The sequence below is a fragment of the Heteronotia binoei genome, chromosome 17 (genome assembly GCF_032191835.1).
Source record: "Heteronotia binoei isolate CCM8104 ecotype False Entrance Well chromosome 17, APGP_CSIRO_Hbin_v1, whole genome shotgun sequence".
Classification (NCBI taxonomy): domain Eukaryota; kingdom Metazoa; phylum Chordata; class Lepidosauria; order Squamata; family Gekkonidae; genus Heteronotia; species Heteronotia binoei.
The window spans coordinates 34001622-34019390 of record NC_083239.1 but is presented as its reverse complement, the minus strand read 5'-3'; the positions used below and the strand labels follow the sequence as shown (position 1 = coordinate 34019390).

General features: G+C 49.3%; 1 protein-coding gene across 2 annotated transcripts; it reads right to left on the bottom strand.

Moving 5' to 3' along the window:
* Nucleotides 1-1638: 1638 nt before the first annotated feature.
* Nucleotides 1639-16438, bottom strand: RBM42 (RNA binding motif protein 42). Of its 2 annotated transcripts, none has more exons than XM_060258052.1 (10): nt 16214-16438; nt 14130-14283; nt 11428-11515; nt 10938-11003; nt 9439-9626; nt 6823-6963; nt 5753-5956; nt 3870-3990; nt 2535-2729; nt 1639-2127 (listed from the first exon to the last, which is right to left on the bottom strand). In XM_060258052.1, exons 1-10 carry the CDS (start codon nt 16417-16419, stop codon nt 2015-2017), a joined length of 1476 nt encoding a protein of 491 aa, XP_060114035.1. In that variant the 5' UTR covers nt 16420-16438; the 3' UTR covers nt 1639-2014. The 2 variants fall into 2 exon arrangements, with proteins under 2 accessions (XP_060114035.1, XP_060114036.1); XM_060258053.1 differs by having other exon boundaries at nt 9466-9626; nt 16214-16405.
* Between the last annotated feature and the right edge of the window lie 1331 nt (nt 16439-17769).

The window sequence follows — 17769 nt, the reverse complement described above, 5'->3', positions numbered from 1 at the left end:
TGCCAATTCTCCAGGGGAGCTGCAAAGATCCACAGGAAGCCCTGAGCTGGGTTCTTAGTGAGTCCAGAGGGAGGTTAGGAGGCTGTCCCATGTAACTAGAGCCCTGGATAGGGACAGTGGTGGCAGCAAATACCCAGGGCCGGCACTCCAGCTAGGCAAACTAGGTGGCTGCCTAGGGCGCCGGGAGGGGGGGCACAAAATTGGGCTCCCCACCCCCCTCCCAGTGCCCCAGGCAAGCACCTAGTTTGCCTTTCTCCTCAGCCCCCTGCTGCTACCGCCGCCCACCCCTCCATTCCCTTCACCTCCCCCCCCGTGGCTCCGCACCTCCCCACTCCCCGCCGCATCTCCGCACACACACCTCCCGCGCCTCCTCCTCCTCCCTCCCTCCAGACCCTTTCCCACCTACCCCTGTGCCAATTTCAATTCTGGAACCAACTCTAGCGCCGCATTCCGGCTCCCTAAAGTCCCTCCCTCCCCGGCCAAACACTGGAATCATGGGTAAAACCGTGCCGCGGGGCTGGGCTGCGCTCACTACCTCTCAGCCTGGAACAGTGTCCTGAAAGGGCGACCCCCGTTGCCTCCTCTCCCATCCAGGAAGTGGGGAAGAGAGGAGTCAGTGGCAGCGGGGGTCGCCCTTTCAGGACACTATTCCAGGCTGAGAGATGGTGAGCGCCTGCTGGCCCCGCGGTGTGGTTTTACCCGCGATTCCAGTGTTTGGCCAGGGAGGGGGAGGGACTTTAGAGAGCCAGAACGCGGCACTAGAGACTGTTCCGGCATTGAAATTGGCACGGGGGTGGTGGGAAAGGGTCCGAAGAGAGGGAGGAGGAGGCGTGGGGGTGTGCAGAGCCGTGGCGGGGAGGGGGGAGGCACCAGGCAGCTAGTCTGCCTAGGGCGCCATGGGGCGTTGGGCCACCCCTGCAAATACCGAGGCAGCAAAGCAGAAGAGCCCTTTCAGGTGAATATACCGGGAAGGGCTCAGCGGGGCCAGCTAGCAGATGCAGGACCTGTCCGCCACACCTGTTTACACAAACAGAGCCGAGGAGGAGCCTGTGTCTCAGCAGCACAACCTCTTGCCTTGCATGCAGAAGGTCCCAGGTTCATTCCTCAGCATCTCTTGTGGAAGGTCCCAGGTTGAAAACCTGGCATCTCCAGTTAAAAGGACTGGGTAATGGGTGTCTCTGCCTGAATCCCCACAGAGATGCTGCTAGTCCTAAGCAGACAAGCCTGGATATTAATCCAATATCATCATCATCTTCTAACCCCTAGAAAGCCCAATGGAAACAAACAAAGATACTCCTAAATTACAAGACTGGTTGTTGAAGATAAGAGAGATCTATATCCTTGCGAAATCAACAAAATATCAGAAAACCAGAGACAGACCTGGATAAGACCTATTATGGCCAAAGGCTATACACAGAACTAGCAATAAGACAGACTGAATTAATATTATAATTGCCCTATAATGATAAAGGAAGTCGATATCCATGGTTGTAAAGGAAAAAGGGATGGCTGTATATTTTATGTATCTTTGTATTTTATACTTCCTTTTGCTGTTTGCTTCAATAAAGATAAAAAAGGCTAAGAATTGAGGAAAATCATTCAGCGGAGTCCCAAAGAAAACAACTGAAGTGTAAGTAGTAAGAAAACAAAATAGAGACACGTTTATTTGGTTAAGACGCTCCCTGTCCCCACTGTGAAAACTATTGTTACAAGTTTCAATGTTTTTCCCCAGAAGAGAGTGGAAGAACACAGTCTCATCAGGATTAAGCCCACTCAAACGCTTTAAGTCTGTAGGAGCCATAAGGAGGTTTATGCGCACACAAATCTTAAGCATGCGCTTTGCTGGCTGATTGGCAGAGGAGCTGTGGGGAACTTGAGATCTCCTATCTGCAAAGCCTGCCTGCGATTGGCATCCTGCCCACCAGAGGGCAGCACTCGACAGCTCAGAGATGCCCTGTTGGTTCCTTGCTCGTTAGGTATTGGAGGGTGAACGGCCCATCAACTCTCTGCCCGGCTACCTCAGCCCCAACTTCTTCTTCTCCTTCTGTTTCTTGCGCACTATGTCGATGTTGCGGTCCTTCCACATGCTTTTGCGCAGCTTGATGGGCCGGCTGCCGACGTACTTGCCTAACGCAGAAAACACACAAAACGGAAATGTGGAGGATAGTGACACAGGCCAGCTAGGTGAGCAGGTTCCTCCGGACTCCTGCCTTACAGCTTGGCATAGTGTGATCAAGCTTTGAAGGAACCTGGACCTTCTATAGCAGGGGTGGCCAAAATGTGGTTCTCCAAGCCCCCACTGCCCTGTTGGCCAGCTTGGAGAAGGCATTTGGCTCTTTAAATCACTTCTCCAAGCCAAGCCAGAGTGGAGATCTGAACCTGGGTCTCCCCGTTCCTAGTCTGACACCCCAACTGCTAGTCTATGCTGGGCCTCTCTCTTCTGGCCCTCCCCTGTAGGGACCAGCTAAGCCTGACCTTTATATCTTAGGGACTCAACACCACAGCCCACATTTCCGATACAGGCCAGGCCTCACCGTTCATCTCCCGCATGGCCCGGACGTAATCGTTGGGGTCCTTGAAGCTGACGAAGCCGTAACCTTTAGTCTTGCCAGTACGCTTGTCCCGGATCACTTTGGCCTTCAGGAAGGACGGGTAGCGGCTGAAGGCGCGTGCCAGGATGTCGTCGTTCACCTCATTGCCCAGGTCCCCACAGAAGATCCGGAAATCGTCTTGCAGGCAGGAAAGAAGGAAGTGCGCAAGACGTGAGGGAAGGGGAGTTTTGTTGCCTTTGAGCCTTTGCCTAGGAGGGAGTGTCTAGCAAGGAAACAGAGGGGACCCAGAACAAGCCCGGGGGACAGGAAAGCCTGCCTAAGCAGAATTACAGGCCCTCAAGGAGCCTCTGTTCAGTGCTGTCTGGGTCTGTTGTGTAGACAGGCAGAATCACATTTCCTCTCCCTTTAAATCTTAGTTCCCCCATAGTATAAACTGCAGATTTACTTGATAATGTTTGACTTAATTTTTCTGCCATATTATGTAAGGGGAGTTATTTAATAGTTATAGCAGGGATCTGCAACCTATGGCTTTAAAGCCATAATCTTTATACTAAAGCATACTGGAGAGGGAGGTGGGGTGCCAGAATACCCCGGATGTGCAGGGAAAGGCAGAGAACGCTTCTTAAAGATTTGTTACAGAAAAGGAAATGAGTGAGGCGAGCAGTGACCAGTAACCTAAGTCATCCGTGCACAGATTTGTGCCAGTGTGCTAAAATAATGGTGCAGGATGGGGCTGTGTATATTTATGACTTATTGTGAGACCCCGTGTGTGCCACTTTCTAATGAAGGACATGCAACGAACACTATCTGGGCTGAGGAAGCTTCAAGGACTGTGAAACATGTCAAGTCTCAGCAATGTTCCCTCTAAGCTGCAGAGTCCTGTGAGCAAAAATGCTACTTTGTGAGCTCCTGGCATTAACGGTGTGAGCTACTGGCATTAAAGTTGTGAGCTACTGCATAAATTAGTGTGCTCTGGGGTCATCCTTCCTGAGCTGAGACAAAAATGTGTGAGCTGGAGACTACAAATCTGTGAGCTAGCTCGCGTTAACTCAGCTTCGAGGGGACACTGACTTTCAATGGAATGGTCTATTTCATGCTGCACAAGCAGGCTCTCTTATACCAGCTCTCTGTTGACCTCTTGCTCTGAATGTTGGTATAATGTGGCTATCTGAGGATAAAAGATGGAAGAGCTCTGGCTGGAAGCTCTGCTTGGGACACCCACCCACCATTCCAGTCTGTGACTGCAGGCTCGAGGGGAAGAGCCGTGATCATTTGGGACGGGGGTTCTCATGGACACTCGCAAGCCCAGCCACTCACCAGGGTCCCACTCCAGAAGGCTGGGGTCCTCCCAGCAGGTGCCAGCCGCTGTGCGGATGCAACGCTTCAGCTTCTCCTGCTTGGTTTTCTTCTTGTCCTCAGGAGTGTTCTCCGCTACAGGCTTTGGGAGGGGGAGAGAGAGCAGAGCATGCTGTTTCGTCCATGCGCTACAGGAGTACAGCGATGGATTCACTTTAGCCTCCCTCCTCTAAAGTTGCAAACAAAGACGAGACTGGATTTATATGCCGCCCTTCACTCGGAGCGGCTTACAATCCCCTTCCCTTCCTCTCTGCACAACAGACACCAGCAGCTGAGCACGGAGGAGTGGGGAGTCAAACCCAGATTACAGTCCACGCTCTTAAGCACTACACCAAACTGGCAACCCAAGATGCCAGATATTGAACGTAAGAACATAAGAGAAGCCATGCTGGATCAGCCCAATGGCCCATCCAGTCCAACACTCTGTGTCACACAGTGGCCAAATAACCAGGTGACATCAGGAGGTCCATGAGTGGGGCCAGAACACTAGAAGCCCTCCCACTGTTGCCCCCCCCAAGCACCAAGAATACAGAGCATCACTGCCTCAGTCAGAGAGGCATACCCTGTGGCTATCAGCCACTGATGGAACTCTGCTCCATGTTTATCCAATCCCCACTTGAAGCTGTCCATGCTTGTAGCCACTGCCACCTTCCGTGGCAGTGAATTCCATGTGTTAATCACCCTTTGGGTGAAGTACTATTCCTGTATTGCAGGGGTGGCCAACAGTACCTCTACAGATGTTTTTTGCCTATAACTCCCATCAGCCCTAGCCAGCATGGCCAATGGCTGGGGCTGATGGGAGTTGTAGGCAAAAAACATCTGGAGAGCTACCGTTGACCACCCCTGCTGTACTGCAAAGAACCTTGGACTTTCTGTATGGTGAGCAGTTTGGTGTACAGGGTGGAGAGAAGGCCGTGGCTCAAGGGAGGGGAGAAGGCCGGAGCTCAACAGCAGAGCAGTCATTCAGTATACAGAAGACCCAACGGTCAGTATGCGGCATCTCTGGTTTTAAAAGGCTCATTGGGTGATGTACAATGTGAACTTTTGCCAGCCTGTGCAGACAAGACGGATCTTGATGGAGCAAGGGCTTGACTCAGGATTAGGTAGCTCCATGTGTGAGAACTAACCAAGAGGGCGGAGGAATCTCTGGAGCCCGCCCTCCAACCTCAGAGGTTCACAACAGCCTTGTGCAGCTGATGCAGCTTAAATACAGGGGTTTCTAATCCGTTTTAGGTTGCAAACCTGGCCCTACCCCAATGAAAAGCAGGATGATTTGAGCAGTAAGGCTGCATTCCTGAGCAGGCTCACGAGGCAGGAAATCCCATTATTGCAGTACGGTTTACTCCTGACTAGGCCGGCTTAGCCTCTCTCACACCCCTCCTGACATTAACCCTTTCATACCTCTTGGCAGGGCTTTTTTTGTAGCAGACCCTCCTTTGTATATTAAGCCCCACCACCCTGATGTAGCCAATCCTCCTGGAGCTTACAGTAGGCCCTGTAAGAAGAGCCTTGTAAGCTCTTGGAGGATTGGCTACATCAGGGGTGTGTGGCCTAATATGCAAAGGAGTTCTTGTTACAAAAAAAGCCCTGCCTCTTGCCATTAAATAAACCCCACTCCAAAGAGCCAACTCTGTTATCCAGTACCCTTAAGCTCAATAACTGAGAATGTGACTTCCACACAGAATGTTCCAGGATTACGTTTCTGACAGCTGTGAAGTCTTCTCGGCCTCTGATTCTTCTTCTCACACAACTCCTCACTCTCCCTTTAGCAGACCAGCCAAGAAGCAAGCATTGATCCAAAGCTGGGACACCAGCTCTCACGGGCAGCGGCCGTCCTTTCTTACCTCGACAGGTACGAAGCCGGAGTCAGGTCCTCGGGGGCGCTTCCCTCGCGCGGGCGGCGGCTCATGCGCACGCAGCGAAGGGAGCCGACCCAGGTCCACCAGCGGGACGGGCTCTGGTTCTGGCATGCTGGGACCGATCACCGGTTCCTCCAGGACCGGCTCCTTCTCCTCTACCACGGGGGGCGGGGGCTCCCGATGCTCCTCCTGCAGGCAGAGGGGGAAAGGCCATGATGCTCAGGACAGCAGGCATAGAATCAGAGTTGGAAGGGACCTCCGGGGTCATCGAGTCCAACCCCTTGCACAATGCAGGAAACTCACAAATCCCTCCCCCTAAATTCACAGGATCTTCATTGCTGTCAGATGGCCATCTAGCCTGTTTAAAAACCTCCAAGGAAGGAGAGCCCACCACCTCCCGAGGAAGCCTGTTCCACTGAGGAACCGCTCTAATGGTCAGGAAGTTCTTCCTAATAGTTGAGCCTGAAACCATTTTGATTTAATTTCCACCCATTGCTTCTGGTCGTACCCTCTGGGGCCACAGAAAACAATTCCACACCATCCTCTATAGGACAGCCCTTCAAGTATGTTATCATGTTACATGACAGCATGTTATCAGAGGCATTCCTCAGAAGCCTATGTAAAGAACCGCTGTGCACCCTCCTGCATCTTAAGAACATAAGAACATAAGAGAAGCCATGTTGGATCAGGCCAACGGCCCATCAAGTCCAACCCTCTGTGTCACACAGTGGCAAAAAATGTCATATACACACATACACTGTGGCTAATAGCCACTGATGGACCTGTGCTCCATATTTATATCTAAACCCCTCTTAAAGCTGGCTATACTTGCGGCCGCCACCACCTCCTGTGGCAGTGAATTCCACATGTTAATCACCCTTTGGGTGAAGAAGTACTTCCTTTTATCCGTTTTAACCTGTCTGCTCAGCAATTTCATCGAATGCCCACGAGTTCTTGTATTGTGAGAAAGGGAGAAAAGGACTTCTTTCTCTTGAACAAGGTCACTTGCAAAGGATTCACCTGCAGGGTGCTCAGGTGTCGGGATGCTCACTAACCTCTTGCTTCTTCACCGGCGGGGCAGAATACACGGTGGGAGCTGCCTGGATGACAGTGGGGTTCACTTTGGGAGGTGCCACCACAGGCCTAGGGACCGGCACCAGTGGAGCCAGAGGGCCGACAGGAATCCCCGGGCCAACCTAGCGGACAGAAAGCCGTGAGACAGCTGTTAATCCGGGAGCTGCACGCTCACGTCGCTGCCTGACCTGCACCTCCAGCTTACGTCCTCTTTAATGCAATTCAAATGTCATCCCAGACAGATTTCTTAAAGCATTTCTTCAGAAAATACATTGGAAGATTTAATGCACAAAGAAGAATGATAAGATTTTCTGCCACATAGGCCAAGTCACATAAAGCCAAATGCGCAAGTCAACAACATAGGAGACATACAACCGGGGGGCGTTTTTTTGTAGCAGAAACTTATTTGCATGTTAGGCCACGCATCCCTGATGTAGCTAATCCTCCTGGAGCTTACAGTAGGCCCTGAACAAAGAGCCCTGTAAGCTCCAGGAAGATTGGCTACATCAGGGGATGTGTGGCCTAATATCCAAAGGAGTTCCTGCCCAAAAAAAAAAGCCCTGCATACAACCAAAAAAAGGGGTTCTTGGTCAACAAAATATGAAATGCCCAAATCAATGGTATGATACAGGAAACACAACCAATTGGGGATTATTGGCCAACAAAATTAGAAATGTGCAGGAGTCATGGAGTCAATCTGTTCTGGATGGAACTGCAGTTCCCCTAAAAAGCAAGGTTTATGGCTCAGAGGTGCTGTTAGTTGAAGGCTCATGCCTCGTCTGCTGCAGACAGCCCTTAGCTAATCTAGTAAATGTGCCAGCCTGCAGTCCTGCCTGGATAGGCAGAATCCGGCCACAATTACCCTCTTTTGATCGGATCCAGTATGACCAAAGCATGCTCAGAGACTGCAAATTATGCCACTTCCCTTGGGGCAAAAGAAACTTTTCTGGCTGCCCTACGCTTATGGGACACACATGCCTTGCTCGAACGACAAAGTGCAATCCAATGAAGACTTAGTCTAACATAAGCTTTCTGAAAAACATAGAGCAGAGACAGGAGTAACTGCCTAGAACTGTATCTATTTATGTTTCCATTGGTTTTCTGTTTGATTTTTAGATGTAAAGAAATTAAAACAAAACAAAACAAAACATGTCTTTCCAGCAGCAAAGCACTGGCCTTTAAACCCCTAAATGATCTGAAAAGTACTCCCATATAAGTCTCTTGATCAGTTAAGATTATCTAAAGCAGCCCTGGCTCCGACCTGGATAGCCCTGCCAAGTCTGACCTTGTCAGAACTTAGAAGAAGAAGATGATATTGGATTTATATCCCGCCCTCCACTCCAAAGAGTCTCAGAGCGGCTCACAATCTCCTTTACCTTCCTCCCCACAACAGACACCCTGTGAGGTGGGTGGGGCTGGAGAGGGCTCTCACAGCAGCTGCCCTTTCAAGGACAACCTCTGCCAGAGCTATGGCTGACCCAAGGCCATGCCAGCAGGTGCAAATGGAGGAGTGGGGAATCAATCCCCGTTCTCCCAGATAAGAGTCCGCACACTTAACCACTACACCAAACCAGGGTTAGCCCTGGCTGGTATTTGGATGGGAGACCAGCAACAAAATCCAGGGTTGCAATACAGAGGCAGGCAAACAGAATCATAGAGTTGGAAAGGCCCCCTCAGGGTCATTTAGTCCAACCCCCTGCACAATGTGGAAATTCACAAATGCCTCCCTCTAAGTTCACAGGATGAACCACTACTGAACGTCTCTTGCCTTGAAAACCTGTCTCCTACTGTATTTGCTACCTCTCCCAATTTAGAATCGTCTGCAAATTTAATAAGCATTCCCTCTATTCCTTCATCTATTTATAAAGATGTTGAACAAAACAGGTCCCAGGACAGATCTCTGAGGCACTCCACCTGCCACTTCTCTCCAACAACCACTTAACAAGCACTCTTTGGGTGCAATCTGTCAACCAGATACAGACCCACTGAACAGAAATAGGATCCAAACCACAACTTACCAACTTGTCAACAAGATTATTATGTGGAATCTTATCAAAGCCTTACTGAAATCAAGATAAACTATGTCTACAGCATTTCCCTAATCCAGCAAGGTAGTAACTTTCTCGAAAAAAAGAGATAAGGTTAGTCTGACATAACTTGATATTGAGATGGCCAGGCTGGCTCTTAGTGATCACAGCCATCCTTTCTAAATGCTCAAGGACCGACTGTTGATTTGTTCTAAAACGTTTGAAAATCCTACAAGGTCACCATAAATCTTGAGACGATGGTGAAAAAAGAAAATAAATAGGAACCCTGATAGGAGCCTTTGGGGTGAGCTAGGTTGTGACCTAGTTTCCCCCCACCTTGCTGATAAAATTCCTTATTGTTTCAACATTTAAATCTGAATCCTGAGCAACTGGCACAAAAGCAATTTCAATGCAAGCGCTACCCTCTCCCGACCAATGTACGAATTCCCCTCAGCATCCCTTTGTAAGTTCTGATCTGTCCTCTTCTGATTCAACTGTAATTCAGGCACACGGGGAGGGGGGGTGCTTAGGCTCAGCACCCTGGGGAAAGCAAATCCAGCAAGTGCTCACCTGTCCTCTTGTAATAAAGGTACTCACAGGGGGACCGGGCCTCATGGGCCCTATGCCTCCGAGTGGTGGACCAGGGGCTCTCTGTATCGGCGGCCCCATCAGCATCGGTGGACCCTGAGGGCCTGGCATGGGGGGCCCCACCATGGGCTGGTGATGAGGAGGCCGCATTGGCAGGGGCCTGGGACCACCTGGAAAGAGGGGGGGGGGAATTAGTTAGGAGGCAGTGATACCCAGTTACTGTAACATCAGCTGATCATGGGACCAAGAAGTATTTTGACAGGCGGATCTTGCTGGGCTGATTCTCTGCAAAGCGCTGGAAGCTTTGGCTGAGAATACAACAGCGTCTAACTCAAAGGTAGTCTTCGTTGTGAACTCTTGACTAGCTTTAGGAAAGCCGCCCAATCAGAAGCCCACCCCACTCTGCTGCCTGCAATACAGACCTACCACAAAGGACTGCCATCAGGCCGACTAGGGCTGGGTCCAGACTGGCACTTGAAGCTGACACAAGGATGACTCCCAAACGGATCAAAAAAATCAAGTCCAAACAAGCACATCTGCCTCCTGTCCCACTCCCGTACTCACCCCGTTCTTACGAGGCATCTCCGACAGCTCAAAAAGCTACCACTTCCGAAGTGGTAACCAATTCTTGTGCCGCATGCTATCTGCCTTTCCGGAGTCTGAATGCCAGACGCCGCAAGCAAGGCGGATTGGCGGTGTGAACCTGCCAGGCCGTCCCAAGCTGCTTCTGGCTTTAAAAACAGCAACAACAAAACACTGCTTCCAAGCGCATAGATACGTAACCCCTGAAATGAATGGAGGGGGGAAAAGAAACCCAAACTGAGCTGGGGGATGGTGCGCTACAGCCTTCTGACTATGCCAAAATGCCTCCCGCATGGGATACAGGTGCTTTGTGGGGAGTGTGTGGATGGGCTTCCACCACTCCATTTTGAGCCAGCCTGATTTGGGACGCCTCCTGTGCACCCCAAGCTGCCAGTCTGGACCCAGCCAAGGGAATGTATTTGAGACCTCTCGGCTAATTAAAATCTTTACACAAATACTACTTGTGATGCTGCCCTTGGGCTAGGCCCAGGTTAGAAATTAAACTTTAAAAGCTTTCTGGTCAGAAAGAAAGTAGCTTTTGTGTATTTAAACACCGGTGCTCACACCTGCCTGGAAGAGAGAAAAAGCAAGTGGGGACAAATGGTGGGATAGCCCAGAAACTCAGCTGAATCCTTCAGAAGGCTTTTGGGCTTGTCTAGCCTAATCCAGACCAGCTGCAGCAGCTCTCCAGGGAGCTCAGGAAGAAGGATTTGCCAGCCACGCTGCAAAAGATATTTTTTAAACACTCCCCCCCCCTCCCCCAAAACCTGGAGATGCTAGAGACTAAGCACGAAACCTTTACCATGAAAAGCAGACATTTTAACAAGACCTTCTAGGGTCATCTAAAAGCATAATGTCACTCCCCTGCAGTGCAATGAGTGAAACAAAACAGAACTCACCGGACCTCTGCAGGACATGAGGCACAAAAGTCGGACGGAGGATTGGAGGCCGCTGTGGGGGTACAGCTGAAAGGCAAATACTGAGTTTGAGATGTGACTGCAATCCTTGTTACCACCACTGCACACAAAAGAAGCATACGATAAAGGATAGAAGACTGCAAAATATTTCATTAAAACGACGTTATTCCCTGGGGCACACTGGCATGAAGACTACTCATTCGATACAGAAGTCGGGATAAACCAAACGTTCTGCAAATGTGGTACTGCCAGCAATAGCGCTCCCTTCAGTTCATAAAGGGGTGTTTGTGTGTTTCCAAAGATCATAGAATCATAAGAGTTGTTAAGTGATTAATAAACTACTTATTATGTGGAATCTCATCAGTTCTACTTATCTCTCCCACCCTCCAGCAGACCTGTGATTTCGGTAGGTACAGATAGTAGGACAAACAAACCAGCCTTGCTAGATAGAAAAAGGCCACCAAAGGCATACCTGGGCCTACAAAAGGTACTGGAGGAGCCACAATGGGAGCCACCACAGTGGCAGCGGCTGCTGCTCGGGCTTCCAGACTCTGCTGGACCTGGAGAATGAGAAAAAAAAAATCCCAGTAAGGATGGGTCGTTGGCTCAGCAGGATGAACAGCCAAATGCAGGTCAGCCTGCACACACCTGTCCCCCTCCCTATGTCCAAACCCTGGTCTGTAAGAACTGAAACTCACGTTTACATGTCTGTATAAGAATAGGGAATTACAGCTCACCCCATATGTAACAGCCTATGAGAGATGATGGAATTACGCAGGGCTTTTTTTGGTAGGAGGAACTCCTTTGCCTATTAGGCCACACCCCCCCAATGTAGCCAATCTTCCAAGAGCTTACAGAGCTCTTCTTAGAGGGTCTACTGTAAGCTCCAAGAGGATTGGCTAAATCAGGGGTGTGAGACCTAATATGCAAAGGAGTTCCTGCTACAAAAAAAGCCCTGGAACTATGTATTTATTCACTGCATACATTAGCAACCATTTGATTTAGCCCGGCTAATTCACTGGGCTTATAATAAATGTTTGTGTGTGTGTGTGTGTGTGCATAAAGCACTACCAAGTCGCAGCTGATTTACAGAGACCTTGTAGAGCAGAGGCATCAAACTCGTTTGTTATGAGGGCTGGATCTGACATAAATGTTACTTTGCGTGGCTGAACCGTGTCTGCCATAAAATGTAATGTCACGTACTGGAAATATAACTTTATAAATGACACAGGCAAACTCAATTAACAACATTGTTTTTTACTCAAAATACAAACAAAAGCAATTGATTCCTAGGAGTGAAAGCGACGGATTTACTGGGGAATTCACAAAAGCCCCACTAAATGTATTTAATCATATGCAAAACTAGGTTTCCCCCCAAGAGATACCTTACCTGCCTCCTAGCCATTTTCTTTCATTTCTTGACAGTTTCGACCACACACACCTCACCGTGTGCCCCCTCCCCCAGCAGTCTCCTGCCTTCCCCCTCATACCAGTTGCTTGCAGGCTAAGAAAATCATTCTAGGCCCTGCTTGCTGGCAGCAGAACAACTGACGGACAACTTTTGTTGGTTTCCCACACGAATGCTATCCAGACCAAATGCTGTCTAGACCAAATGCTGTCCAGACCAAATGTTCTTTCAATTTGTTAATTGGACTGTGTTGCCATTGGATTTTAACTTTGTACCATTTTGCATTCTGGGCCGCTGCCCACCAGCTGTGTGTGGCTCCACTCACTGTGCCCATTCCACTGTCTGATGAAGTCTGCATGCAAACAAAAGCTTACATTCTGAATAAAACTTTGTTGGCCTTAAAGGTGCTGCTGGACTCAGCGGCGTCACTAGGGCGGGGCCAAGGGGGTCATCGGCCCTCCCCCAGAGCATTCTCATTGGCCCCAGGCACTGACCCATGACCCCCCCCCCAACAGGAAGGGGCTGGCCCTGGGACTAGAACGCTGCTGCTGTGTGTGGGCTGGCCGGGATTCTGAAACCGGGGCCGCGCTGCCGCCGGCTCAGCTAAAAGCGTGTGGGTGAGTGGGGGAAACTTAAATGCTGCAAAACTGGTATCTTGGATTACGGGGGCTGGTCATGTGACCAGAGGGTGGATGAGGGAGGGGCCATGTGAAGTGGGCGGGGTTGTGTGCGGAGGGGGTGACGCAGCCCTCCAAAAGGGGTGATGCCCAATGGGGGGGGGGTGACTTGAATCAGTTATACCCCAGGGTGCAACCCACCCTAGTGACGCCTCTGGCTGGACTTCTGCTTTGTTCTACTGCAGGCCAGATGAGAGCCCTGGACAGGCCAGCTCTTGCCTCCAGGCTGTATAATCTGACTCCCTGCCATGGAGTTTTCAAGGCAAGAGACTAATTGTGGTGGTGTGTCATTGTCCGCTTCTGCATAGCAACCCTGAAATTCCTTGGTGGTCTCCCTTCCAAGAACTAACGAGGTCCAGCCCTGCTTAGCTTCCACAATCTAATAAGGTCAGGTTAGCCTGGGCTATCCAGGGTTAGGACAACAAACATAGGAAAATAAAATTACTGCAAATACGCTAACGTTTATATCCTTAAAAGATTCATCACAACTTCTGCTCCCTCATCTAGCTGCTAAAAACCATAATCTAAATGCCTTACTGAAAGAATATGTTTTGGCCAGCTGTCTAAAAGGCACTGATTAATAAGAACATTTCAAAGCACAGGTGCCACCACTGAGAAGGCTCTGGTCATGTCCACAAAACTGGTTTCTTCTCATTGCTGAGGCCCCAAGGTGCTTACAATCCAACAAGACAAGATACATGGGAAAGCTATCAAGTGACAGCATCGAGGGCCATGAGATTCGCTCAGTGAAGGATTGCACTGCATCATCTATTTTTCAAGCAGAAACATTGCACAGTACCACAACTTGGAGCATTCCCCCCCCCCCTTCACATCCTAGCTCGCCTTGGCGGGGAGGGCGGGATATAAGTGGAATAAAATAAATAAACTTTAACAGCTTAAACCTGAAGTCTGTTCCTCCTGCGTCTGCCACAGTACAAGAGTGACATGATCTCCACACAGCACGAGAATCTCAAATACGGTCTCCTTCTCTACCTCTCAGAACCAAGACTATCCCCTCAACTAAGCCAGACTTCGAAAGTTCCACTGAAACCAGGCTTCCAAAGTAAATGCCTTAAATAGGCTTCTCACCTGTTGGTAAGTGTTGGTGGCAATGATAGGGCGGATGACGGGAACCGGTGGCACTGCAGGCATGGCTGGCACTGCTAGGGCAACAGGGACAGCCTCCACCACAGGAGTCACAGGAGGTAAGGAAACAGGAGCACCCAGCACCTCTTGTTCAAATCTGTAAAGAACACCACGGCACTTCAGAGCTCTAAAATATGACATCTCAGCAACCACAGAAGGCAGAGCATCACTGACTGCTTAACCAGTTATTTCAATTATCTATTTTCCGTGTGAGTTATAGCTAGTGTATTTACACATATTTTAGCAATCCACAGCATCTGAGTAGGTTGGATGGCGAGATACCTACCTTTCAGAAAGGTATCGTCAGCTCCATATGGGAGATAAACCCGGAGGAAAAGGCTTCCTTCCATCATTTAATGAATTTATGGTGGAAGTAGGATGTGAATGGGGGGTGGGGGCAGGGGATGCTCCAAGTAGCCTGCTTGGGTTCCATGACACACCAGAATAGGATGAAATGGCAACAGCTCAGCTAAATAAACTGTGGCTTAAGGGATAACACATGAAGCTGTCTGACACTGATACCTTTGGTCCATTCGAGTTAGCAGTGTCTACTCAGAGAGCCAGCAGCTCTCCAAGGTCTCAGGCAGAGGTCTTTCACATCACCTTCTACCAGCTCCTTTCAAGTAAAAATGCTGGGTGAGAAAGCATCTGTTGGGCATGCAGCAGCCTCCAAATTCAATCACTAGCCTCTCCAGCTGAAAGGATCAGGTAGCAAGTGACATGAAAAACCTCAGTAATCTATTGGTCAGCCAGAATAGACAAAACTGTCCCTGACAGACCAAGTATCTTAACTGGTGTAACACAACTTTATATGTTCCAATGATTACAAAGGGGTAACCATATTAGTGTGTTATAGCAAAATAATACAAGAGTATGATAGTATGCTTAGGACTAACATTTATTTCAATATGAATTTTCACAAACTGAGCTCACTTCCTTAGACAGTTATGCCTTGGGGAAATTCTGCCAGGAGATTACAGCTGAATGGAGAAGGACACCTGGCTCATGAATAACTAGATTAAACTCCACCAACACCTTAAAAGGCGAGTTTCCCTGGTCAAAAATGTCCCTATCAGGCCATTTTAAGCCCCACATAGGGGAAGGAATATATGATGCATGTCTATTTTTGTTAGGTCCAGTAACATCTTGAAGACCAACAAGATTGTGGGGGTATAAGCTTTCAAGAGTCAGAACTCCCTTTGTCAGATACATATCTGACAAAGGGAACTTTAACTCCCAAAAGCTCTTGCCTCAGAAATCTTGGTCTCTAACTGGACTCGAGTTTAGTTGTTCTACTGCAGACCAACAGGGCTATGCCATGAAAACTGATTCATGAAAGCTCCTATCAAGATAGATATTCTTAGGCTTTAATGTGTCACTGGATTTTCGGTTCACATGTCCCAACACAGCTCAATTTCCTTTGAACCCATTTTGCTCCCTAGCCCAGCCTCCCTCGACATCTGATGGAGACCCCCCCTTCCCCTCAGTTTAGGATTACCAGCTCTTCATTTGTCCCATGAGTAGGGTTGCCCTGCCCCCACTTCAGGGTCATTAGAAAGCGGGGGAGGGGCATGTCTGCTGGGCACTCCATTATTCCCTATGGAGACCGATTCCCATAGGGTATTAGAGAGAATTGATCTGCAGGTATCTGGAGCTCTGGAGGTGTTGTTTTTTAAGGCAGAGACACCAGATTTTCAGCATAGCATCTGGTGCCTCTACTCAAAACACTCTACAAGTTTCAAAAAGATTGGACCAAGGGGTCCAATTGTGAGCCCCAAAATAAGGTGCCCCTATCCTTCATTATTTCTTTAAATGTGATGGCCAGAAATCCCTTTGAAATTCAATTCTGCTTGTCACAACCTGGCTCCTGGCTCCACCCGCAGTGCCTCCTGGCTCCATCCCCGAAGTCTCCTGGTTCCACTCCCAAAGTCTCCATGTTTTTTAATTGGACCTGACAACCCTACTTCTGAGCATGGGATAAGTGGGGCTTACTACACTCTATGGGTCGCAGTCCTACGGGAACTTACAGCGCCATCTCGGCCTCCATCTCCTTCAGCCGCTCCTCCCCGCTCTTCGCGCCTCCCCCGACGGCCGCGGGTCCTTGTCCAGGTTTCCCCCCGGGCATTCCGGGGGGCCCTCCCGGCGGAGGGATAGCAGGAGTCGCCATAGCAGAAACCCCTCTGAGGCCAGCCGCCTCACAACCACCACGGAGAACAACTTCCGGCGCGCACATATGACGTCAGACAGATTCTGGAGCGGGTCTCCGGCTTCTGCCTTCAAGAGATAAAATAAAGCGACGCACTATCTAAACTTCCGGCAAAAATGGAAAACTCATCTTTGGCCGTGGTAGTCAATGGGAGGCACTACAACCTTGACGACTCCACGGTGGAAAAGAGCGAGTAGAACTGGAATTGTGATTACAACGTAGAACAACTCTAGCTTAACTCTTTGGATACAATTGGTTTCCACCCCCACCCCGCTCCCGTTTGCAGAATTCTGAGCGCCAAGGGACGGGTAGGCCCTGCTAGTACATTAATTGGTTGTCTGAGTTAAAGGAGGCGGGACCTAGCTACAGAGTAATGCATAGCTGTCAGTTTAGAACAGTGGTGGCCACTGGCCAAACTTGCTTAATGTAAGAGCCTCACAGAATATCAGATGTTTGAGAGCTGCCAGTCAGGCAGGAAATTAGTGGGAAAGGTAGAAAGAAAGCAACTTTAGCTTTAAATGCATTATCCAAGCCACCAGCTGGTTTGGCTTGGAGAAGTGATTTAAAGAGATCAATGCCTTCTCCACGCTGCTTAGTGGGAGCTTCAAGAGCCACACAATACCTGCAAAAGAGCCACATGTGGCTTCCGAGCCACAGTTTGGCCACCCCTGGTTTAAAAAGTAAAGGTGATGTTCTTAGAGCGCTATGCCTAGGCAGAGTGGCTATGATCACACACACTAAATAATGCCACTTCAATCCACTTTCAGTGCACTTTCCAAGTGGATTTTACTATGTGAACTGGCAAAATCCAGGTGGAAAGTGCATTATTTAATGTATGTGATCAGAGCCAGTGTATTAAACGCTGGGATCTATGTACCATGGGATGCTTGTATGTTGGGTTACCAACCACCAGATCCCACCTGGAGATCTCTCACTATTAAAATTTATTGTCAGAAGACCAAGATCAGTTCCCCTAGAGAAAATGGCTGCTTTGGAGGGTGGACTCTGTGGCACTGTACCCTGCTCGAGTCCCTCCCCAAACCCCACCTTCCCCAGTCTTTACCCCAGGCATCTCCCAATCGAGAGCTAGCAACTCTACTTGCATACTTTATTTGTTATGACTCTGCCCTCCACTAGGATTGCCAGCTCTGGGTTGGGAAATACTTGGAGATTTTGGGGGTGGAGTTTGGCAAAGGGAGGGGGGTTCAATGGGGTATAATGACAAAGATTCCACCTTCCAAAATGGCCATTTTTCCCAGGTGAACTGATGTCTGTCACCTGTGGAATAGTGGGAGATCAGCCACCACCTGGAGGTTGGCAACTCAATCCTCTCAGCTTTTGGGGAAGCTGTATTTCTTTATATATTTTCCATCCACA